The sequence below is a fragment of the Micromesistius poutassou genome (assembly GCF_964030765.1).
Source record: "Micromesistius poutassou genome assembly, chromosome: 1".
NCBI classification, from domain to species: domain Eukaryota; kingdom Metazoa; phylum Chordata; class Actinopteri; order Gadiformes; family Gadidae; genus Micromesistius; species Micromesistius poutassou.
The window spans coordinates 15,055,723-15,079,937 of NC_140271.1; the positions used below are offsets into that span (position 1 = coordinate 15,055,723).

Consider the following 24,215-nt stretch of genomic DNA (forward strand, 5'->3'; position numbering starts at 1 on the left):
TATAAAAACACTATGCAAACCATGATTACTTTTGCATGACTGGAAGCACTTACTTGAGATCAATAGTCAGCGATGGCACTTCCAACAGCTTCTCCGTGCCAAAGATGTCAAGCCACAACGTCTTGAGAGGCTCATTGCAGTTAGTGTCAAGCAGAATGTCCAGATTTTGATCTCGGTCAATGACAGAGACCAGCTGGGCTAGGTAAGGAATGACAACCGCCTGGATACGCTTCCATAGTGTGTGCCTGTAAAGCCCAACAGGTTAGAATGGCTGTTTTAAAAGCAGGCTTTAGCTCCTTGGTTCCGTTTCAACTGTATGGTGCATACCATTATACATTGTTCATTCGCTGTACAAAACCAGAATGGGTGCATTGTTTAAGTGGTACTAACCTTAATTACAAATGTATCCGGGCCTTCAAAGCCCATTGAGTGATTTTTAAATGATAAATGACAGACAAATACCCGTGACTGACCTGAATGTTCCCCCTTCCTGTAAGGCATCAATATTTGAGGCCTCCTTTATCACCCAGTTGCTTTTGATAAACGAATGAGGGTTGCCATCCTGGGTCAACAACAAGGAGTGAAGGCGCCTCTTCAAAATCCTAAGAAATTCGCCTAAAACATCCACCAAAATGATTATAGGTTAGTGTTTGCACAGAAGTCTGCATGTATAAACTGAATCTAAAGAGGCTGCATAGTAAGTTCAACCTCTGAAGTCTTTGTTGTCGTTGAGAAGGGTCAGTAAGATTTCCACTCTTTTAGTACTGCGGTAGCCGTTTTCCACTTGGTCCCTCAGCAGGCCCACTGCACTCTGCACACAGCTACGTACCAGAGCTGTGGTGTCCAGCACGTAGTCCCATCCCTACAGCAGGTAGGTAGGAAGGAAGGCCGGTGAACAAAAAACAGAAGTTTAAAGACAACGGGAATAAACCCAGGGAATAGGGAGGGTGTGGTCAATATTGAGTGTTTGTGCCCTGCCCCTGAATACCACTGTACATCGAATATTAACTTACAACTTGGTTTCCAACTTCTGTGATGTGTTGGAATCCATCAGAATACATATCATCTTGCTCCATAGCTGTGAACAATCAAAACATGTCATGCGTTATTGAAGAAAAAAAAATAAAGAATGGCGAAAGGTATACAAGTATCGCACATTTTTACCTTCAGGCATAGTTCGGTTTTCGTCAAACAGTTCACTGATTGTCAGGTTTCGCAGAGCCTTGATATCTGATACGATATCCTCAGATTTCCGCAGGTCATCGATATGAACCGATTTCCATGGCCCTTCGAAGAATGAAACAGCTCAAACTAGCACTCCTAGGGTGTATTTAAAATTGTATGATAATGAAACAAGTGTTTTGTTTTGTAACCCCCTCACCTCCATGAAAGCCAACGTAAGAAGTCCCCCCTTCAATCCTTGGCAGTTTGGTGATAAAGTAGACAAATATATTGTTCTCCATAATATCTTGTTTGATCTTGTTCATTTCATTCAGAGATGAGTACCTGGCAATGACCAGCAAAATTCCTTAGTTCAAAATGATGTTAAAATATTAACAATAATAATTAAGAAATATAGACTTGACCTACTTTGCAGATGCAATAAGATGTGCACTGTGAGATGCTTCATCAAAATCACTCTGAATGATGAGGATCTTGTTGCCAAAACCACGGTTTCCTCCATTTTGAGTTGTGAAGAAAAGCCTATATTCACCACACAATACAGATCATACAATTCTCCTCAGAAGATCAGATCGTCACCAGATCACCCCCTCCCCCTCTTAAAGAAATCGAAAGGATTGAAGACTAAAGGTGAAAATCAATACAAACCTGATCTTTTTGAGGAAAGACTGCTCTGTTTCAAACTGCTGCAGGGATAGCAGCTCCACAGCATGAGGTAGCTGCTCCAGTTGTTCCAAGTCTGAGGCTGTGAGGAGCCTGGAGAAAGTAGTCACCTGCAAATATCATTTGGAATTAGCAAAAATGTATCGATGAGTTTGCATTATAATAAATAATGCACTTGAAAAAAAATGATATTACCTCAGTGAAGGAGGCATGCCAATGGGTATCCTGGTTCATGTGAGAAAAAATGAAGTCAGCCAAACAACTGGAGTTTTGCTCTTCAAAGTAGACTTGAGACAGTCTTTCGCTTTCGGCCTTGGGGAGCATTGTGCAATCCAGACGCACTATGGAGTCAGGTGTGGCGCAGTTCAGCAGCACCAGTTTAGATGCTTGCAGTATGTCTGCTTCAGAGGTTTCCAATTCCTGCCTGCATTTTTCAATCACCTGAAGAATCACTGAAGCACATGAGTCTGAGTGGTAGCCGATGAAGACATCCGGTGCTTGGTATTTGTACGTCTGAGGCCCCACTGTGTGCTGTTTGCTGAGAGAAAAAAACTGCTCCACCCATTTTTCCAACTTCTTCACAGTACTCTTCTGCTCCTTCTTGAGGACAGTATGAATGTCCAGGTAGTGCTTCTCCAGCCGGTTGATGAGTGGTATTGGGAACTGCTTGTAGACAACCTCCTTTTCCTCGATGACGATGAGTCTGAAGTCCTGATGCACCCTGCATTTGACGCGGTGGGTTCCAAGTCCAAGATCTACGTATTTTTGTCCTCCGAGGTAGACGTAGTACTGGTTGAGAGCGTCATAAAGACTTTCGTAAAGGTTCTGCAAGTTCAGGAGGATCACGGTGCGCCCCGTTTCCATGCAGATCTTCACTCGGTTGATGTTGCGACATATTTGGGTGTACTCTTGATCTTTAGGGAAGCTGGAGCCAAAGATTATTTCAGGCTGTTTGTTTTCGGCAAAGAAAGTTTGCTGCAAGATCTGCAGGGCAGCATAATTCTTAGTTAGAACCAGCAAGTACCTGCAATCTTCCTGTCCATTCGCCAAAATGTTCTGTCTCACAAGGTCAGTCATATCAATGCTCTCAAGATTGGGTGTGATTTTAAGCTCAGCAGTGAAAACAGAGACTACGTCGTCTTTGCCACTGAAGTTCCTCAACACTGCCTCAACAATTTTCACCTCACTTGGCTTCTTTTGAGTGCCTTTGGCCATTGCAAAAATCATCTTGACCAAGCTGTAGTAGTCACGAAGACCAAAGAAGCCCTTTCCTTGTTTTCGGCAGACATTCAAGTAGGCCCTGGCAAACGGCTGGAAGAGATCTCTTACTGCCTCCAGGAGCATTGCATCAGATGAGCATATGCCTTTAGCACTCTCAAGGAGCTCTTTCTCATCAGGGTCACCACGGGAGACAAAGATACCTCTGTTCATCTTTGCAGGGTCTAGAGCCCAGTTGGAGATGCCGATAAAGCCAACTTTCTTGTGAGGCAGTGGTTCATCATCAATGCACCCTTCCTCTAGTAAAGGATGAAGTGTTTTAAGTGGCATTTTAGGAGAGTCTTCGGCCAATCCAATTTCATCCAATACCACAACAGAAATGTACTCATCTAGGTTCTTGCCTTCTTGGAAACGACCACATTGCTTGAATGTGTTAATGATGCCCTCTGGGGTTGAATGGGGGCTGCACTGGAAGGACACCAAATGGATTTGTTTCAACTTTTTGAAGAGCTCACTGTGAGCAGCTTGGCCTTGCATTGCATCTGCCACAAGAGTTTTAGAGAGAGATTTTGAACTTCCAGGCTTTCCAACCAAAAATAAGGGAATCCTAAGTTCAATGCATAGGACCATCATGAAGACATTCTCTTTGAGTGCACTGTTTTTTGCAATTGTGTCACCCATAGGCACCCCACTTAAAAGTAGATCCTGCATAAGTGAGATTTCCTGCATTACTCTGAAGGGGTTGCAGTTCATCTTTTTACAGATTTTCTGTCTGTATTTGTCTTTGTTTTCCAAGCAGGCATGGTAGCAGACCCCTGCGGCCATGATCAGAGACCAGAGCACAGGGTCTCGAACCTTTTTGTCTCTCTGGTTTACGTCATTCTTCAGTTGTTTTTGCTCAAATTGTTCAAGTTCAGTGAAGAACATGACGTGGTTCTCATAGAACCACATGAAGGCTTGCATGCAGCGCTCCACATCCCGCAGACTGACGAAGCTGCACTCATCTTTTCTTTTTCGCATATATCTCTGAGAAGCTGCAAGGACATCTGTGATGATCTTGATGTATGCACCTCTGATTGCTTTGAGTCCAACTACTCTCTGCACAATCTGTTGAATGTACATTTCCTCTGTGTTGTCATTGAGTTGTCCAAAATCCCATACCAGAGGAATCATACTTGGTGGCAAGGCCTGAACTCTGTAAACTAATTGGCGGAGTGGGATGGAACCAAGCTTTTCATCCGTCTCTTCAGCTCGGACTCGATAACCAAGGCCAGCAGACTCTAGTTTTGTAATAATTTCCTCTGTGTGTTTTCGATAAGGGTTGCATGCTGCTATTATTTGTAATCCACAGTTGAGTGTCAAACTTTCACCTTTCACTGTATGGTCACAAATGATCTCCTTGATGCTGCTGATAGCCTCTGTTGTGTTTGCCTCATCAAAGAACAGGACAGAATCAAAGCCATAGTTTTCTTTGTTTGTCAAAGATATCGCTTCAGCTTCTCTGACTTTGGTGTAGATTATATCTGAACTTGTTCCTCCATGGACTTTGACCAGTTTCATGTTCTCGGTAGCCACTCCACATCTTTGCAATTCACACAGATATTTGATGAGCCTAGTCTTGCCGCAACCTGTCTCACCCATAATAATGACAGGGATGCCACATCTGAATCGCATGTGGATTGCCAAAATCTTGAGGATGTTGTCAGTTGTGAGCTCATATGTTTCGTCAGGATCAAGGGGCCACTGGATTCCAAGGACATGGCAGATTCTCTCAATCTTTTCCCCTCTCGGTAGTTGATCAAAGTTGATATTGAACGGAACTCTCTGTAACGTTAGGCCGTCAAACAGCTCCTTAGTCATGATGTCTTTTTTTATTATCCTCTTGGAAGAGGGGTCGATGGCATCCACAGAGTTATTGACATTAGGCTGAAGATGGAAGCCAATGAAGGTCATGGAGACATGGTCACCGTTGAAGAAGATGTACGGGTGTGATTCTGACTCCCATCGCTTCCTGATCAGAAAAGGGGCCAAATCCTCATCACGCAGGCCACTCCGGTCAAACGAAAGTCTCCCAGGACTCTGGTCAGAAATGCTGAGTGATGGTGTGGCAAAGTCCTTAGCCATTAGAATCATGAAGTCAACAACAAAGGTCTTGAATCCTCTTAGAGTGTCACCAACTAAATTGACGTCGCAAAAAACTGATGTCTCACAGTCTTTTAGCTGGAGGTTTAGAAACCAGGCAAAGTTTCTGATCTCTGCCCATGAGGGGTCCATGATGCCACAGAACATGAGGAGCATTTGAAGACACTCCACATGTGACCCTTCAACGGCATTGTATTTGAAGGTGTCGAGATCTCTGTGGTTATGGAATTGCATGAGGTACTGGTATGGCCTTTGGAAGCCTTCACTCCTGAATTCTTCATCATCCATCAGTGGCTCGTCAAGGTTGAAGAGGGCAGGAACCTCGTTCTTCTTCATCTCTAGCATCAACACTTCTTTAGGTGGTCGGCAGAAGATGTTTGGAAACCAATCTATGAACGAGCTGTTCGTAGTTTGGCTCTATACATGAAAAACAAAAGTACAAAATGTGAGACTAACATAACAATAACAGGAAGATATATGTAGCACTTTTTATAAACCTTACCTGACGTGAAAAATTGCTGGGAAGTTTCATTGTTGATTTCAAGATTTCAATGAGATACAACTGCTTGTTGCAACACTTCCACATCATTCCCTCAGAGTCCATCAGATAACGAAGGATCAGCAGTTTAAATAGAAAGTCGTGAAGGCCTTTCCGGACCTTTGTGAAGACAGTACAATTAAAATATTAGAAAATGTATTTAATTTAATACATTCAATTAAAGTTGATCTATTTTTAAACAAAAGGCTACTTACCGATGACGTGACATCTAAATGGAAAATTGTCAAATCTCTTTTATTGGTGCTTTCCAGCAGAGACTGGAGGATGGCATTCTCGTCCACCTTTGGTTCAATCAAGCGAATGCATTTTAACACTGATGGCTTTTTGCTCGATCTCTTCAGTTTCCCATGTAGTCTCTTCACATAGAGGGATTTACCTGAAGTGACAGAAAGGAGTTCTTCAATATAGAGTCAGCTAAAGTATTGGCAGATATGGGGACTGCCACAAAGACACGGGTACTCACCCACGCCAGCTCTTTCCGATGACACAACTCCAACAGAGAGTCGGTCTCTGAACACAGATGCGGCGCTGCACTCATCTGCGGGGACACTATAGTGTCTGCTCAGGTAACTCTGAATCCTGTCTGTTGGCTCCTTAGGGACCATGTGCAAGCGGTATTGACTGAAGGCTGAGGGAATATATGCATGTTCCCGCTCGGAACTGCAGACCATGACTAGTCTGTAATCTTCTCTCCTTTGCATTTTCATTCGCTGGAAGAAACTCTCGACTTTGGAGCTCACGTCGTAGGTCAGAAGGTCACCGTAGAGCAGAGTGTAGATCTTTTGTCCGCTGTAGCCAGGGGTGAGACAGCGTCTCAGGAACAGCTCCACTTGTTCATAAGATGTCGAAGTGTTGCAGAGTAGGACTTCGTCATAAGTGGGCAACGCCTCTTTTTCATTGCTCATGTAAATGGAGAGGCAAGTGTTGAAGACCTCTTCCTGTGAGCAAACAATGAGGTTGGGATTCCCAGGAGTCAGGCCATTAGGCATCTCTCTTGTTATGAATGAATTCCCTATACTTTGCTTGTTGGCCAGTTTCTCCAATAATTTACCAAGGCCTTTTATATCGAGAATATGTGGAAGAAAATTCTTCATGTCCTTCATGTAACTGTTCCAGAGTAAATCAAATTTTTGGGAACAATTGGTCTTTTCCACGAGAAGCACCGAGTCCCCTGAGATTGAAGAATCCCTGATCAAATGTTCTGGCACAAAAGTGTTAAATTCAATGTCTTGGTTTGGCTCTTCTTGGTCGGTGAGGATTTCGTACTGGAGTGCATGCCAGACCTCTCTCAAATCTGCTGCTGTACAATTTGGCTTGACAAAAGAGAGCATCATTAAAACCTCAACCTCCAAATCAGCCACATTTTGTGGAGATAGCTTACTGCACAGGTATACAATCTGTTCTGCTGTGTAATAGTTTAGGTAGTAATGTTGGGATCTTTGTTTGTCCACAAAGTCCTTCCAATAATCGAGGCACTTCTCAATTTTCTTGCACAACTCTGGAAGCTGAATGTCAATTTTTCCATCCACGACAATGACATCAGCCACATTGCCAAGGTTGAAGTCAATAATGATACTGGACCCTTCATTGCTGAAGCTGCAATTGATGTACGCTTCCCAGCTTCTGAATAAAGGGTTCCCAGCTATGTACAAAGCAATGAAAGCCTCAGCTAGTCTTTGAACATTGGCAAAGACCTGAGGAGAGAAATACAAATGAATACATTTAGTAGTAGTAATAATTATTAGTACTTAACTTAAACCTGCACTTTTTACTGCATTATTAATAAAAAAAATGCTATAAACATTTATTGCATCTTTCTGTGCGAGCACATGTGCACAGCGGAGAAAGCCAAACACATGTAGACCTGCCTCTGCAAAGTGGTCCACCTCATGTTGGCCCTGGTCTCCTTTCCCAGACATGAGCATGAGTTTGTTCTGGAGCTCCCGTAGGTCTTCCAGCGTGTACCAGCGCAGCTCCTCTCCCTCATCGTGCTCCTCTGGAATCCGCAGCTTCAAGGCCGTGTCAAGGCTCAACTGCAATAGAAGAAGACACCATGTTACTGCCTTCCAAAAGGAAATGTGACATGCATGTAGAGACGACATATACTGCCAACATGCACCTCTAATTCCTTCCTAAAAGAGGTCCTAAGGTGGGAAAAGTGTCGTCAACAAGGACATTTTTAGGATTTGAGATTCCGGAGCATGTTGACATTTTTTTAAATATAAAAGTCTGCTGTTAGTTACGCTACCAGTGATTTAGTTCCTAAAAAAACAACAAAACATTACTTTCTGGTTGTAGTACATACTGTTAAAAATAATATGTTGTACCAATAATAGCCTCATAAACATTAGTGACAAATTATAAGGCTGCATTAAGATCAGCAGCAATCAGTTACTTACCCTCTTTACGTTACGTGCGCTGATCACATAGGTGCCCTTGGTGTTGATGGAGGATGCTAAAGAAAGCGAGGAGAGTTCCACTGAGCCATGACTCTCCTTCACCGTCTTAAGCCATTCCAGGTGGCGTGCAGTGTCGACCTGAAACACATAACAGCATGCTTAAAGGTTTTGTACACACATAAAATATTGAAATCCAACCTATAGTGGAGATTATCTTATCCTACCAGTTTCTTTGGCAAGTCACTGTCATTCTCCAAAGCTCTCCAGAGTTTCTTGAGCACATCCTTGAAGGTCTGAAACCCTGAGTCCTTCTTGAGGTTGTACAGCATTGGCGAGTAGCCAAGGACTGCATCGTGAAAGCAAGCTACCCGATCCACATCCAAGTCATTCTCTCCAGCGGAAATGGAGGCCAGGTCAACAAACACCTTCAGTTCATTGATGTCTAAAAATAATGACAGTTTGTTTCATCACAAATGCAAGGGTTTTCTTGATCAATACTCATGAATATTAGAACATTGGAACACAACACAACATTGGACATTGGAACACATACACAACATTGGAACACATACACAACATTGGAATACATGATTGGTCAGCAACAAATATTACCTTCGAGGGCTTCCTTTACCCAATGGACAAATAGTCCTCTGTGTCCCAACTGTTGTAGACAGTGTCTGCGTGAAGAATTGATGTCCACAAGAACCATCTTGGCCTGATTTAAGTTATCGTCAATTCGATTGAGGGGTTCTTCTTTAAAGGCTTCATTCGTCTAAAGAGAACAAAATAGTGTAAAAGTTGAAATAAGAGTTGAATGCAATATGTTGATCAAGCTGATGGCCATTATGTATTCATTATTATTAATATTACAATCTATATTATTGTTATAGTTATTAGTGTTCTTGTTATATGTTTGATACATTACTAAATGGTAAATGCATGCTCAATATTAATACAAGCAATTATCTTTAAAAGAACAGGTTTGAGGTGGGATAACGGTGACTTACAACTTCCAGCAATGTCTGCAGGACACTGAAGTCACCTTGAAGACACAGTGTCTCCTTGACAAGCATGATCGCTTGAGCTGATTCCACGGCAAGATGAAGTTCGTGGTACTGCTGAATCTGCAGAGCCCTCTGCTTGATCCACTGTTTGTCATTTGAAGGGTCCACTCTGCACATCATGTCAAAGTCCTGCTCAAGTTCGTTGTACTTCCCGGTGTAATCTTTGAAGAGTGTGTCAACCTCCCTGAGCTTTATGCTGCCATCCATCAGGCAACGATACATGTCTTGGTACTTCTCATAACAGGGCTGGAATATGTCATCATGTATCATGATCGGTGTGGCCATAATATTAGCGACACCAGTTCCCTCAGGGCCTACATATAGTCTCGCCTGCCTTTTCCAGCAACCTTTGAACAAGTAGCTGTCTCTGTAGGTGTTCAGGACCACAGCCATTTCCCTGATTTTGTCGTCAAGATTGAAGTACGTTACCACACCAGCCATTACGGGGGACTGCTGGTCGAATGTGTGAACCTCCATGAAATTGTCAAGGCTCATGGTCTCAATGCTGATCTGTTGGCTTGCTTCCAAGGTACCGACATTAACTGTTATTGGGATTTAATATTTTTAATTGTTAGTTAGTGGGGTGTTATTGAATGGGCGGTGGGTAAAATAATAACAATAAACTCACGCGACACGCATACCTGTCATATGTTCTTCCAGTTTGTGGCTCATTTTCACAACAACATCGACCAGATCCTTTTCGATGTACACAGCTGTCATCTCAGCATCTCTACGCCTTAACAACGTATACATTCTATCCTCGTCCTGATACAGAGGATCCTCGGCGAGACAATCTGTGAATGTCAAATCACACATTTACATTTAGGGCTTTTATCCAAAGCGACTTATAACGGTTAATACACACCGACGGCGGAGTCAACCATGCAAGGCGACAGCCAGCTCGTTAGGAGCAGTTAGGGTTAAGTGTCTTGCTCAGGGACACATCGACACTAGGAGGAGCCGGGGATCAAACTAGTAACCTTCCAGTTACAAGTCAACCTGCTCTACCTCCTGAGCTAAGCCGACCCACACCCTTTTACCATGTCTGTAAAACAATTCTTGAAATAATATCACCGGCTATACGTTTTTATCATGCTCAATGTGAAATGATTAAATTACACAGATTTCAGTTTGTAAAATATGATATACCAATTTTCAACAATTCTAAGAAGGCATGGCGTCTTTCCAAGAGGAACTTGAGCAGGTTGATCTTAATGTTTCCCTTGACCAGCTGATCGGTGATGGCTGTGAAGGTGGATATTGCTATTGCCATTCTTTCTCTAGCCTCTTCTGTGAGCTTCTCAATCAGCTTCTCATTTGCCCCTGTAAAGACAAAATATGATGCGTTTTTTTCCCCCCAGAGTTAAAATCAACCTGTATATTAAACTTCATATTAACACACAAAGCACCAGTAAGAATATATACATGTCATGTATTTTTAAATGGTACATTTGGATACAAACAAATTTGAGTTAAGTGTGCATTTGAAGTCTTGTTTACCATGTAGTTTGAAAACATCTTTGGCAGCCGTCCAAGACAGGATGTGTCGAAAAACCTCTTCATCCTGATTCCTTACTTGGCTGTTCTTTGGCCATGACTTCTGAATGATGGCTGAAATGAGTTTTCCAAAATTCCAGCTGATTTTTAATTTTGCAAACAGTGTCCCCTCCTGCTTTTCCTGTTTGTGAAAAAAACAAAATGGCATGCATTACCTATTTTATATATTGGATACTGTATTACCACACACTTCCACTACCCATTGACAATTGCCTAATATGATACAACATGTACACATATCCACATACAAAAAAGCTAATGATATCCATTCACCATAACCAACGATACATCAGGATTGAATATTCAGCTTTAAGATGTATTAGATTTAAAAAAATACCTTGCACAGTGAGGTGACCGCCTCTAGAGCACACTTCTCGATAACAGCAGCCACATTTGGATGAGAATGACTGAGTTCTTCGGTCTTTGAGCAGTAGAACTCAATTTGATCAAGTGCTGATTCCTAAAGCCATACAAACATGTTAACATTTTGGATGTCACCATGAAAATCAAATTTGGAATAATTGTGGTGGATACCTTCTGGAATGTGCCCTCCAAATCCATTGAGAATGTCTTCCTCCAATCCATTTTAAAATCTTCATTTTTTAAATTGAGCGAGATTACGTTTTCCCACATCTGTAAATGATCAATCATTAAAATGCCATATCTAACAAACAAAACAAAAAATAAAAATAAATAGTACAGACCTCAGCTTAGAAATATTTTGGGGGTACTCACTTTTTCATTCTCAGAACTATTGCGTGAAAGGAAAGAAGTATTCTTGAAGGTCTGACTGATCCAGCCTCTCATGATGGACATTGCTTGAATTAACAGTTCCAAGTCTTTCGCATACTGCTCGTCATTTGTCCCATCTTGAGCCACCTTTGAAAAGGATCAACACTCATGACATCTGCAAGCTTAGATGTTGGGAGATCCAGCTGAGAGAATCACACAAACCTGGTTCTGGTCCCGGAAGTCTGCAACCAGTGCGACGAGATTCAAGCACGTCACTGGAATATCCGTGTAGGTCCGACCAAACTGTGCATATTTGACTCCTTTGCAGAACTTCTCCAGCAATTTCACAGATGCTGCGGCGCACTCTCTGCCGTAAGCTACGCCAAAATAACTGTTATAGACAAGGAACACAGGTGGATGGCAATTAGCATCTCAGAAGTGACAAATTGTACATGTATGCAATGGTTTATTTTAAAGTAAATCACCTGTACTTGTGCTCAATAAGATACTGTTGAACATGTGAGAGAATGTCGGATACATCCTGTGAAAATACAATTCAAAATCTATTAAACTATTCACAGTAGCATGTAAAATAATATCTGGAAATGTGTTGCTTTTGCTTCACCTGGTGATTGCTGTAGGTTATGTCCAGAGAAGTCTTTTTGTAAAAGATATGAAGGAAGTCCAACAGTTGCATCTCTGTGATGATGCTGCACTTAATCAGTTGATCAAGGGGCATCAGACACATCCAGGATCGGGCAGTCAGTGGGTCAATCTCCACTAAATGTTTATTATGGCTCATCAGGTTTTGTAAAGCCCTAAAAATCGGAAGGTCATATGAATATACAAGAAAGCTAATCTTTTGACTTTTATCTTTTAGTAAATAATTTAAGTCGTCTTTGAGCTACCCATTTGACATAAATATTTAGAAAAACAACTTACTGTCTGTCTTGACTGCTGCAGTCGGCTTGGTTGAAACTGCTACCCTCCAAACCTGTCCAAGGTAGGTCAGGCTTGGAGAGAGGTAGTGGCTGGAAAGGCTTGGAGGTACTCTGGAGGAGGTGGAGAAGAGGAAGCACCAAAATCCACCGATGTAGTCTCTCTGATTTCATAGAATTCATCAGCGATACCAGCAGATTTGGCAGACTGAACAAATTAAAACAAAGAACAGTCATGGTTCCAGTACAATAAGTACTAAAGCAAGAACACAGATTAATGCAGGAGATCCTTCCTCCTATGTTATTGAAAATGTATCCATTCCCTCCATTTAAGCTCAAATGTATCCTTAATAATAATAATAATAATACATTTTATTTTAAGGCGCATTTCAAAGCTCTCAAGGACGCCGTACAGAACATAAATACAATCATCAAACTGTTAAAATAAGGCGGACAATGGGTGACGGTGATGTGGTGATGTGGGAAGATAAGATCAGGGGGGTACGCAGATATGAAAAGGTGAGTTTTGATTTGAACTGTGATATGGAGTCAGTGTTGCGGATGTCAGGGGGTAGTGCATTCCAGAGCAGGGGAGCAGAGCGGCTGAAGGCTCTGCTCCTCATGGTGGTGAGACGGGCAGAGGGGACAGTGAGGTGAACAGAGGAGGAGGAGCGGAGTGCACGGGAGGGAGTGGCAGTTTGAATGAGGTCGGTTAGATATGTGGGTGCAAGATTATGGATGGCTTTGAAGGTGTAGAGGAGTATTTTAAATTGAATGCGTGAATTAACCGGGAGCCAATGAAGCTGGTGAAGGATAGGGGTGATGTGGTGAGAGGATGGTGTTCTAGTAATGATGCGTGCTGCCGAGTTGAAAAGGTTGTTATAATTAAATGTATGTGTTCAAGATATAAAAGAAATAAGACTACTTACTCTTTAAGACGAGAGACACCAAGTGACAATTTGTCCCAATACTGGAGAAACTCTTCTTTTTTGAGCTTAGGAAAGCACAGGGCTTGGCAGAGGCGATGATGTTCTGTTCCACTCAGTTTGATACCATAACGTCGGCACACATGCAGCATGATTACTGCTGCCCTCATGGGATCTTCGACAAAAACCATCTTCCCATCTCCGTCTTTATCCAACTGAGGAATCACTTTTGTGAGCATGAATTGCTTCATCATCACTCGGACCTGAGAATTTCAAGCAAAGGCAAAAGTATGGTTTGATGGTTAATTTACCAGTACAAACTGAGCGCATATAAAAATATATATTTGTGCTTAACAATCTTGACTTGCTCGCTAGTTTAGGAGCATCAAAACACAAAAGTTTATATATTAACATTTACCCAATACAAAAAGATGCTTCCATATTTAAAACTTTTTGATATGGCTCTTAACATTAAATAATTATATCACAAATAATCCTTGATAGCTTTTTTTTTAAATGATAAATCTGAAGTAATTTCCATACTTCTTTTTCTCCATATTCTAGAGAGTTCCACTTCTTGTGCGTGTCCTCATACACAAATGGGTTTGCATAAGTGTCAAAGAACTGTTTCAATTGGATGAGGAAATTCTTCAAGTTGATGTCAGTCCAATTCCGAAGGAGGTCAAAGATGGTGTCTAGCATGATGTTTCCTGCAATCTCTTTGCCTTGGACGACATTCCTTTGTTCAGACCAAATAGCGTTTTTCAAGCGTCTGAGTATATAGGATGGTGCTTTACAGACGATGTCATCATACTGATGCCAGTCCCCTTTCCCATAAAAATAAATCACATGTTTAATTGGACAAAGTTAAAAAAGGCACTTCATGTAAAAATATAATTTTTTGTGAATGAACAGAGAATTGTTGCATCTCTTACCTTCCTCATTGAGGAGTCCGGACTTCACAAACAAGCATCGATTTGTAGGTTGCTCTGTATCCAATTTGTAAATGTATTCATACTCATTTTTCTTCTTTTTGGCCTTGTAGACAAGATATTTGTATGGTATGATCTTAGCCAAGGTGTGTTCTTTTGTTGTTTCAAATGTTCCCTCAACTAAAGATCCATGGTCTCCAATACTAAAAAAAAAAGTAGTATTGACAAAACATAGCACACAAAAGAATAAAAAAAATATGGTACAGTAAAAATATATATATATATAATTACCACTACACAAAAATTATAACAATTTTCCCTTTGACTCAAAGTCAAACATCAATAAATAAAGGCCAATATCATAGATATAAGAGCAATAAAGTACACAATATGTACTTACTTAGATATAAAGACCTCAGTCAAGTTCTCTTCCCATGTCCCAATATGGTTGCCAGCTCTGATAAAGATTCTGTCTTCATCTTCAAGTTTGAAATCCTTTGACAAAACCGCATGAAAGTAGATCGTGAGCCTGTCCTTTGCAGCAACTGTCATGTTTACATTGTTTATCCTAAAAGTGTAAAAAGACAAAATGTTAATAAAATTGTGAGGGAGAGGATTTTTTTTTTCTTCTAATAATTATACATTTTTCTACTACGATTCTACTCTGGCTCACCGTTTTGGTAGAGGTTCAACACGGTCCCAAGATTCTTGATTGTCCCCGGTCTCCTCATCCGGAATAGAGTTTGATGACTCATCCTGAACTGACTTTTTCGTTTTTGGTACAGTTCTGCCCTCGGATGGTTTTGTGCCGTAAGCCTTCAACGAAGTTGGCTGGCTCTCTGGTGTGGAATTGGCATCCGTGAGTGGGCCTGGAATATCATCCACTTTGTTGGCATTACAATCTCTTTTAGAAGATTCTTCCTGTGTATTTGGCAGGTTGTCCAACAGGTCTGAGGTCAAAGATTCTTGGTTTAATGACATAGGTTCATCATTCTTCTTTCCGGCCCTTCTCTTCCTCTTTTTCTATCAAGAATAACATGTAACATGTCTTTAGCATTCATACACAGTTTACACACACACACACACATGGGACTATATATATACACACACACTAGGTAATGATTCGAGAAACTCGATAACTGTAAATCATTGATATAAATTCTTTACATCTGAGCCTCATTTAATCCATATCTATACAGCGCACTGTGTTTCACAGATGATTATTAATTATTGCTGCACAAAACGCTTACGCCGTGTACATGTGACGTGGAGTAGCCTGGATTTGATGGCTCCGACTGCACAAAGGAGTAAAAGAGAGAAAATAGCGAGGGGTGAGCAGAAGAGACAGGCCAGAGAAAACCCACAGAAAGGAAATTTCTAGCTGACACAAGCTACATTTTGCTCAAAAAATATTGCAAATATTAATATAGCAAAAATATTTCCTATATGATCACACAATGGAGTAGCATATTCAAAAAACTAGTATAATCGATAGCTGCAGCCCTAATATATACACAGGACTATTTCAAACCATAACTAGATACATGGGGACTATAACGACTACAAACAAAATGCAAACTGATAATGCAAATACATATTAAATGACACCACATGTACATACTTGCATCGTGGTGTCCTCAGGGTCGCCTTCCCCAAAACAGACGAGCTGTTGGGTGGAGTCATTCGACTCATGGCTTTCCACGGGCAGAGAAGGCACTGGTTCCGAGGTATTTGAATGAGGATCCCTCTCTGGGATCGTGAGCCTGTCCTTTGCAGCAACTGTCGTGTTTACATTGTTTATCCTAAAAGTGTAAAAAGACAAAATGTTAATAAAATTGTGAGGGAGAGGATTTTTTTTTTTTCTAATAATAATTATACATTTTTCTACTACGATTCTACACTGCCTCACTGTTTTGGCGGAGGTTCAACGCGGTTCCCAGATTCTTGATTGTCCCCGGTCTTTTCCATATCATCAGGGCTTTCTTGTGCATCACCTCCCCCAGCGGCTGACTGCTGATTCGCCGCAACGTCAACCTTAGCATCTGAGTCAACGCTCGAACCAGTGCGTTGAGCCTGTAGAAGATACACAATTGTGTCGAGTTAGTAGCATAAACTCAACATTCAACTGACAATTTTGGAACACTTATTTTCTCAAACCTGTTGCTTTTTAACACTGTTTAATACAAGTCTTTTAACTGTCAATCTGATTACCTTCTTTCCCGCAGCAGGGCCTTGTTTACCAGTCGGTTTTTGCCTTCCTTTTTGATCTGGTGGACCACTTTCCACCTGCTTCTTGGATTGGTGAGTATCATTCACATTTTCATCCATGGATGGGTTCTGATCCCCTTTATTGTTATTCTTTTTGGTGTTAACTTTATTGGTCTTCTCACCTAGGTTCTTCTGATTGGTGGATTTTGTCCCTTTACCTTCTTGGGGTTTCGTATCCTCTACCAAATTGGTGGAGGAAATTGAGTCTACCTGAGCTGACTTAGATGACCCAACTTGACCCGACTTGGATGCCTCATCCTGAACAGACATGAGTGACTCAACCTGAGCTAGCTTGGACGACTGATCCTCAACAGACTTGGAGGACTCATCCTGAACAGGCTTGGATGACTCAGCCTGAGTTTGCTTAGATGACTGATCCTCAACAGACTTGGATGACTGATCCTGAACCGACTTGGATGACTCATCCTGTACCGACTTGGACGCCTCATCCTGAGTTGACTTGGATGCCTCATCCGGAATAGAGTTCGATGACTCATCCTGAACTGACTTGTTTGCCTCAGCCTGAACTGACTTGTTTGCCTCAGCCTGACTCGTTTTTGGTACAGTTCTGCCCTCGGATGGTTTTGTGCCGTAAGCCTTCAACGAAGTTGGCTGGCTCTCTGGTGTGGAATTGGCATCCGTGAGTGGGCCTGGAATATCATCCACTTCGTTGGCATTACAATCTCTTTTAGAAGATTCTTCCTGTGTATTTGGCAGGTTGTCCAACAGGTCTGAGGTCAAAGATTCTTGGTTTAATGACACAGGTTCATCATTCTTCTTTCCGGCCCTTCTCTTCCTCTTTTTCTATCAAGAATAACATGTAACATGTCTTTAGCATTCATACACAGTTTACACACACACACACACATGGGACTATATATATATACACACACACACACTAGGTAATGATTCGAGAAACACGATAACTGTAAATCATTGATATAAATTCTTTGCATCTGAGCCTCATTTAATCCATATCTATACAGCGCACTGTGTTTCACAGATGATTATTAATTATTGCTGCACAAAACGCTTACGCCGTGTACATGTGACGTGGAGTAGCCTGGATTTGATGGCTCCGACTGCACAAAGGAGTAAAAGAGAGAAAATAGCAAGGGGTGAGCAGAAGAGACAGGCCAGAGAAAACCCACAGAAAGGAAATTTCTAGCTGACACAAGCTACATTTTGCTCAAAAAATATTGCAAATATTAATATAGCAAAAATATTTCCTATATGATCACACAATGGAGTAGCATATTCAAAAAACTAGTATAATCGATAGCTGCAGCCCTAATATATACACAGGACTATTTCAAACCATAACTAGATACATGGGGACTATAATAACTACAAACAAAATGCAAACTGATAATGCAAATACATATTAAATGACACCACATGTACATACTTGCTTCGTGGTGTCCTCAGGGTCGCCTTCCCCAAAACAGACAAGCTCTTGGGTGGAGTCATTCGACTCATCGCTTTCCACGGGCAGAGAAGGCACTGGTTCCGAGGTATTTGAATGAGGATCCCTCTCTGTATTTTGAGTCAAAAAATGCAAAATAGCCATATTAGTCTTACTGTATGTTTTAGATAGATAGATAGATAGATAGATAGATAAGTGAATAGTTAAAAGGTCCCATGACATGCCACCAGGTGTGAGTGTGATAAGCTGTTACAAGTCTAGTTATGACATCACAAGTGGGCATGTCCACCTAGATGTGTGCTGGATAGATGCCAGATGATATGCCCACTTGTGATGTCATAAGATCCAGATTTTCAAAACGCCTTGCAACGGCTAATCACACTCACACCTGGTGGTATGTCCTGGGACCTTTATTAGTTTACTAACCATTTGTGTTGTTCACAGGTTGGGTAGTGAGGCAATTTCCACACTCACTGCAGAACTTTGCTGTCTTTTTAACAATCTTTTTACAACTGGAACACTTCATCTTCGCATGTTAATTGCCTCTGTTGTGAGGGGGGAAATGTAGGACAGAGTTATGCTTATGCAGAATGATTCACTTTACATTCTTCAAAAATGAACCTGTGTGTACCCAGTCGTGTAAAGCACAACAGAGACAAAAAATATTTAAAACAATGTATTAAGTCTAAATAATTTCGATATAGTTAAGGTATTTCACTACAGTCAAATCAGTATGTCTTCAAGGCAACCAAATCAATGCTTATCCAGGCCATATTAATCACAGAGTGGACAAGGTCACTCCACTCAACGAACAACTCTGTTAAATGTAGACGGTCTTAGCCCACCGACATGTGGGTGGTTGACGTGAACTCAAAATCAAAGTAAAAAAAATAATAATTCAAAAATATATGTCAAATGACATAATTATATTCCCTTATATGTGAATAATTCAAAACTGAATGTGTCCATTTCTAATTCTTCATATATTTTGCATATTATTCACTTTTTGGTGTGGTAGTCCTAAAATGTGTCCACCGGTGCAACAAAATAAAGAATGTCATTATTTAATTCAGAGAATGTTGGACAGATAAGATAGATAAGCCCAAGGTATATTAGTTTGTCCCAATTATAGTTCCACATCAAACATACCCCCAAAAAATTCAGAATTATGTTATTTATATACTATAAGATGTACACATAGAGACTTCACCCAAATGTCTGGGTTACATTCATTATAATTAGTATAAAACCCAAGGAATCTTCATTTCATCCTTATAGCTGCATAGTGATGATATCATTATTATACTATCCAACACTTTTTACATACATTTTTCATTAAAATACCTTTTCCACTCACAATTCAATTTGTTGCACCACAGGACATTCCGTTGCACCATTGGACAACAGAGTACTAGTATGCCCATGTCGTGCACAAAGTCAAATTTATTATTTTAAATTCAGTCAAATTTTTAGTACAACACAGGTAAAATATTTTTTCTGATAGCCATACTTTCACATAACCATGAATGGAATTCATCTATAAAATAACTGGGTCAAATTCATTGAACAACCCATCAACACAACACAGTGAAACGTCCTGTTGTTCTTTGAAATAATTACATTAAAATTAAGGCTAAAATAACTTCTGGTAACTTGTCAAATTTACTTTCTGCGTCTCTCTCTCAGGAAGTTCTCTTTCCTCTCTTCATCTTCATTCAGCCTCTCCCTAAACTTCCTGGACCTTTCCTTAGTGGTCATCTCAGCCTCTCACTTTCAACATGGAAATCAAACTAGCTTTAACAAAACAGGGAAGGAAGATTTGAGTTGTGTTGTCCTCGAATTCTGAGGTTAAGAGAAAATGCAAAAAAGCTACTTAAATTAGTCATTAAAAGTTAGGAGAGGAGTAAGGAGCCAGAGAGGCAGGTTAGAAAGAAGGGAAGATGGAACAAGGGGGGGGCTTGATAGAGAGGGAGTTTGGCAGGGAGAAAAGCCAGAGGAGGTTGGGGGAGATGAAGGAGAAGGTGGAGGGAGGGACGTTGGGGGGAGGTAGGTAAGGAAGGAGGGGGAGAGAGGTTGGGGGAAGGGGGGGTTGGGGAAGTTGAAGATGGAGGGGGGGAGGGAGGGAGGTTGGGGGTGAGGAAGAAGGAGAAGATTTGACGGGCCATCCAAATGTGGCCGTCCATTAACCTCCATTCATTTTTTAGACTCGGATTATATCTCTTTTGCATATTTAAACTAATTTTTCAATAAAACTTGTAATACAAAAATACAATTGTTTACATGTTTGCTTTCACTATGTTAAGCTATGTTCACTATGTTAACCTCTAAAGGAAAAAAAAAAAAAAGTGAAACTGACTTCATGTTGTACTATAGGACAGTGCGTTGCACCAGTGGACATTTTCAAAATCAATGCTAGTTTGCGGCCTAGCTATATGAGAGACATTCTTCATCCTGAGTAAGAGTGTTAAGGTTTACATTATTTTCAATGATTAATCAATGTAAATTGATAAAAAAATATTCAGATCAATACTTAAATTGCGTTGGGACTACCTTAAAGGACTACCTTAAGACGACCAGTTCCAACACTGCACGGAAATAGTAATATTATGAAAATATTTGAGACAGAACTGACTTTGTGTGCAGTCCATCCTTCAGTGATGTCTTCTGTCCTTTTCTGGAAGGACCCCTCTCAGTAATAAGGGTGGTCACATTAATGCCTGTTTTATATCTACATAATGGCGTTGCTCCAGGAGGACACCAGTTTTGCGGACAAAATATAATGTGTCATAATAACTCTACATAGGGACCTTAACACTTATAACCTCTAGATTCATTAAGTAAACACTTGTATGACATGCATTCAAGTATTTTAATGTATTTAGATTAATGATTAATTAAACGAATGACACCACAGTCGCCTACCGATGTCTCGACGGGACGCCGCGCGGACGGCACTTTGGGTTCGGATGAGTTGGATGTCAGCTGCTCGTCGACTCTGGATCATCTCAGGCTGTGAGGAGCTACAAAGTCTCCCCCTCCCCTCCGACAGTCTACGCAGTGGTCCTTCTTTGACGGAGTTCAGGAGAACGTCTTGTCCACAGTCGCCCTGAGTCGACTCTGTTTAACCTACATGTAGTGGAGGGGAATTGGGTCGAGGAGTCTTTGGTATCGGTTTATTATGAATGGGCGTTGCCAAAAGCGCGCAAACAACCGCTGTGGGACCTCACTGAAAACGAAAGCAGTTGAGAAGAACCATAAAGTAATGCAATATATTCGCGGAAAAACATTCTGTTCACTTTTGTATTATTTCAAGCAGTGGACCCGATTTTGACATTACTTTTGGTTCGAATAAAGCAAATCATATTTACAGGTTGTATTAAAGTTGTGTAGCTTATGATCATTGATTTCTTCTCGGGAAATAATACAATATAGGCCTAGGCCCATTATGCCGCTTTTCCACCGACAGTACCGACTCGACTCGGTTCCAGGCGCGTTTCCATCTAAAAAAAACTACCTCTTCGATGTGGGGGGGTCGTAGAAAAGAACCTCTCCACCATGGGCGGGTCGTCATTAGGTTTTAATCACGGGAGACGCGATTCCCGGGAAATCTGATCAGGACGATATTTCATTCATGATATTTCCTGATTCCCAGGAAAGGTTATGATGGGAAATAAAATTTAAAAACGCAATGACTGCGCGTCTATTGTTGTCATACGGTAACGTTGATAGAGGCGAAACTCGAGCCCTAGGAAAGGAACGACACTAAAACGAAACAGCGAAACGCTGATCCTCCGGAGCCGGTCTGTGGACTCCAGCCACGCCGGACACACACAACCACGCGCAGCCTAACTCTAGCCCCGGGAAAGGAGCGACACACACGGCGAAACGCTGATCAGTGTCCCCCTCGGGAGCGGGTTCGTGGACTCCAACCACGCCGGACACAACTTAACTTTGAGTGATTATTCCCATTTACAGCCGCTGGCCAATCAGTTACCAGCAGCCCGTATACGTCACACAAAAGTACCTACTCCGCTCGCTTGGAACCTCGACGGAGGTAGTACTAAAAAAAAGTAGGCCTACCCGGTACTAGGTTAGCCAGGCTAGCGCCGCCTACTGGTTCCGGCAAATTTAATTTGCCTCAACCATATAGTCAGGGAACTAGCAATGCGTTTCGGTTTGCTCCGTCCGCCAGAGCGGACGGACCAATCAGCGAGCAGATGTGGCGATGACGGGCGATAACAGTTGACGAGATGGATGTCGGCGAAGCTATACGCTCTGTGCTTGAAACTATTCCGGATATTGAAGACTTAAAGCCAGAACAAGAAGCATGTTTGACGAATTTTTTGGAGGGCAAAGACGTTTTTGGACTTCTTCCTACCGGGTTTGGGAAAAGTTTAATTTACCAGCTGGCCCCGTTAGTGGCGAAGACATTATGCAAGCCAAACGCTAATGCTAACCCTATTGTCATCGTTGTGTCCCCCCTGCTTGCCCTGATAGAAGACCAGATTAAGGAGGCAGGGATACTGGGTGTAACAGCAGGCCAGCTTGGCGTTAGTGATGACCAGGACATAATAAACGGAAATAAATAAACGCATAGCATACGTCACCGCCAAGCAGCAGCGATTAGTCGAAGCAAACGGAAGCAACCGCCTCCCGGAAGCAAACGAATCTCTACGGCTCGTGTTCAGACGCTATATGAAATGTAATGAAGTAAGCGGCTGATGCATCAGGCTAGTACTAGGTACCTATGGCAAGCCAATTTGACATAAATTCGCTAGACTGGATATGTGTTGCAGATATCTGCAATTCAGTTTCGCCTAGTCAAAAAGAACATTTTGGATATCCGCAACTACATTCCTCCTATCCACAATTGTCATTTCAGATATCCACAAAGACATTCCTCCTAGGAGAAATGACGTATTTTTTGCCATTCATGTCTATGGGGTTTCTCATTACAGATATCTACAATTCAATTGCGGATATCCACTATGTGAATTACGGATATCTGCAACTGAATTGTAGATATCTGTAATTCCAGTTTGAGATATCTACAATTTGATTCTGACTAGTCATAATTCAAGTTCAAGATATCTTTAATTCACCTCAATTCAAGATATCTACATGTCCCTTTTCAGATATCTTAAATTAAGTTTTGACTAGGCAAAATTAAGTTGTAGATATCTCTAACTGGAGTTATGACTAGTCAAAACGACGTTGTAGATATCTCAAACTGGAGTTAGGGATAGTCAGAATCAAATTGTAGATATCTCAAACTGGAATTACAGATATCTACAATTCAGTTGCAGATATCCGTAATTCACATAGTGGATATCCTCAATTGAATTGTAGATATCTGTAATGAGAAACCCCATAGACATGAATGGCAAAAAAGACGTCATTTCTCCTAGGAGGAATGTCTTTGTGGATATCTGAAATGACAATTGTGGATAGGAGGAATGTAGTTGTGGATATCCAAAATGTTCTTTTTGACTAGGCGAAACTGAATTGCAGATATCTTTATCTGTCGTTTCAACTAGTCACAATTACATTACAGATATCTTGAATGAAAATTCCAACTATTCAAAATGTAATTACGACTAGTCAGAAAGAAGTTGTTGATATCTACAATGTTAATTCCGGATAGTCAAACTTAGTTGATAAATGACAATTCGGCTTGCCATAGGTACCAGGTACTTTTTTTGCCAATGGAAACGCAAAAAAGGCGTGTCGAGTCGAGCTGGTACTGTCGGTGGAAAAGCGGCATTATATTGATGATTGAGCAGTTGATATATTTTGAAAGTTCCAATAAAACATTTGATTAGCTTTTTTCTTAACGGTATTTACTTGTACTTTTACTTTCAGCACTTAAGTATTATAATATCAGAAAATTACCTTTGATACTTATGTACAATTAATATCTGATACTTTGAGATTTTTACTCAAGGTCAGGGTCATTTTCTGGGAAGATTTGTACTTTTACTCAATTATAGCTTTCGCGTATTTCTTCCACCACCTGCTGTTGTTTGTGTGTCAAAGAGTGTGTGTCTGCCATTAAGTATAAGATATACGTATACATCTATAAACAGACACAAGAGAACAAAGATTTCGGCAACCACAGTATTTTTTATTGTATTTACATGAATTGGGCGTTGGGCCCAGGTGAATTGAGACAAAGTATGTACGTCCAACATCTGATGGGACACAACCTA

General features: G+C 41.1%; 1 protein-coding gene across 1 annotated transcript in view; it reads right to left on the reverse strand.

Moving 5' to 3' along the window:
* LOC311378183 (E3 ubiquitin-protein ligase rnf213-alpha-like) overlaps window positions 1-21,948 on the reverse strand; it is a 35,117-nt gene extending 13,169 nt beyond the window's left edge. Inside the window, exons 1-40 of the mRNA XM_084488219.1 lie at window positions 20,929-21,948; window positions 18,433-18,551; window positions 17,989-18,116; window positions 17,618-17,662; window positions 16,524-17,384; window positions 16,222-16,385; window positions 15,934-16,114; window positions 15,563-15,607; window positions 14,986-15,335; window positions 14,713-14,880; window positions 14,316-14,515; window positions 13,924-14,207; window positions 13,384-13,643; window positions 12,459-12,662; window positions 12,142-12,334; window positions 12,002-12,057; window positions 11,739-11,907; window positions 11,520-11,663; window positions 11,319-11,417; window positions 11,122-11,244; window positions 10,728-10,905; window positions 10,377-10,550; window positions 9,869-10,021; window positions 9,171-9,769; window positions 8,776-8,935; window positions 8,388-8,605; window positions 8,164-8,301; window positions 7,633-7,797; window positions 6,228-7,458; window positions 5,959-6,140; window positions 5,708-5,863; window positions 2,041-5,622; window positions 1,831-1,955; window positions 1,591-1,704; window positions 1,382-1,506; window positions 1,165-1,287; window positions 1,014-1,078; window positions 709-862; window positions 474-615; window positions 54-245 (exon numbers count right to left, since the gene is read on the reverse strand). Of these exons, the coding sequence (XP_084344345.1) occupies window positions 54-245; window positions 474-615; window positions 709-862; window positions 1,014-1,078; window positions 1,165-1,287; window positions 1,382-1,506; window positions 1,591-1,704; window positions 1,831-1,955; window positions 2,041-5,622; window positions 5,708-5,863; window positions 5,959-6,140; window positions 6,228-7,458; window positions 7,633-7,797; window positions 8,164-8,301; window positions 8,388-8,605; window positions 8,776-8,935; window positions 9,171-9,769; window positions 9,869-10,021; window positions 10,377-10,550; window positions 10,728-10,905; window positions 11,122-11,244; window positions 11,319-11,417; window positions 11,520-11,663; window positions 11,739-11,907; window positions 12,002-12,057; window positions 12,142-12,334; window positions 12,459-12,662; window positions 13,384-13,643; window positions 13,924-14,207; window positions 14,316-14,515; window positions 14,713-14,880; window positions 14,986-15,335; window positions 15,563-15,607; window positions 15,934-16,114; window positions 16,222-16,385; window positions 16,524-17,384; window positions 17,618-17,662; window positions 17,989-18,116; window positions 18,433-18,532 (11,750 nt within the window). The 5' untranslated portion in view covers window positions 18,533-18,551; window positions 20,929-21,948. The remainder of the gene's footprint in view (window positions 1-53; window positions 246-473; window positions 616-708; window positions 863-1,013; window positions 1,079-1,164; window positions 1,288-1,381; window positions 1,507-1,590; window positions 1,705-1,830; window positions 1,956-2,040; window positions 5,623-5,707; window positions 5,864-5,958; window positions 6,141-6,227; window positions 7,459-7,632; window positions 7,798-8,163; window positions 8,302-8,387; window positions 8,606-8,775; window positions 8,936-9,170; window positions 9,770-9,868; window positions 10,022-10,376; window positions 10,551-10,727; window positions 10,906-11,121; window positions 11,245-11,318; window positions 11,418-11,519; window positions 11,664-11,738; window positions 11,908-12,001; window positions 12,058-12,141; window positions 12,335-12,458; window positions 12,663-13,383; window positions 13,644-13,923; window positions 14,208-14,315; window positions 14,516-14,712; window positions 14,881-14,985; window positions 15,336-15,562; window positions 15,608-15,933; window positions 16,115-16,221; window positions 16,386-16,523; window positions 17,385-17,617; window positions 17,663-17,988; window positions 18,117-18,432; window positions 18,552-20,928) is intronic.
* Window positions 21,949-24,215: the final 2,267 nt, after the last annotated feature.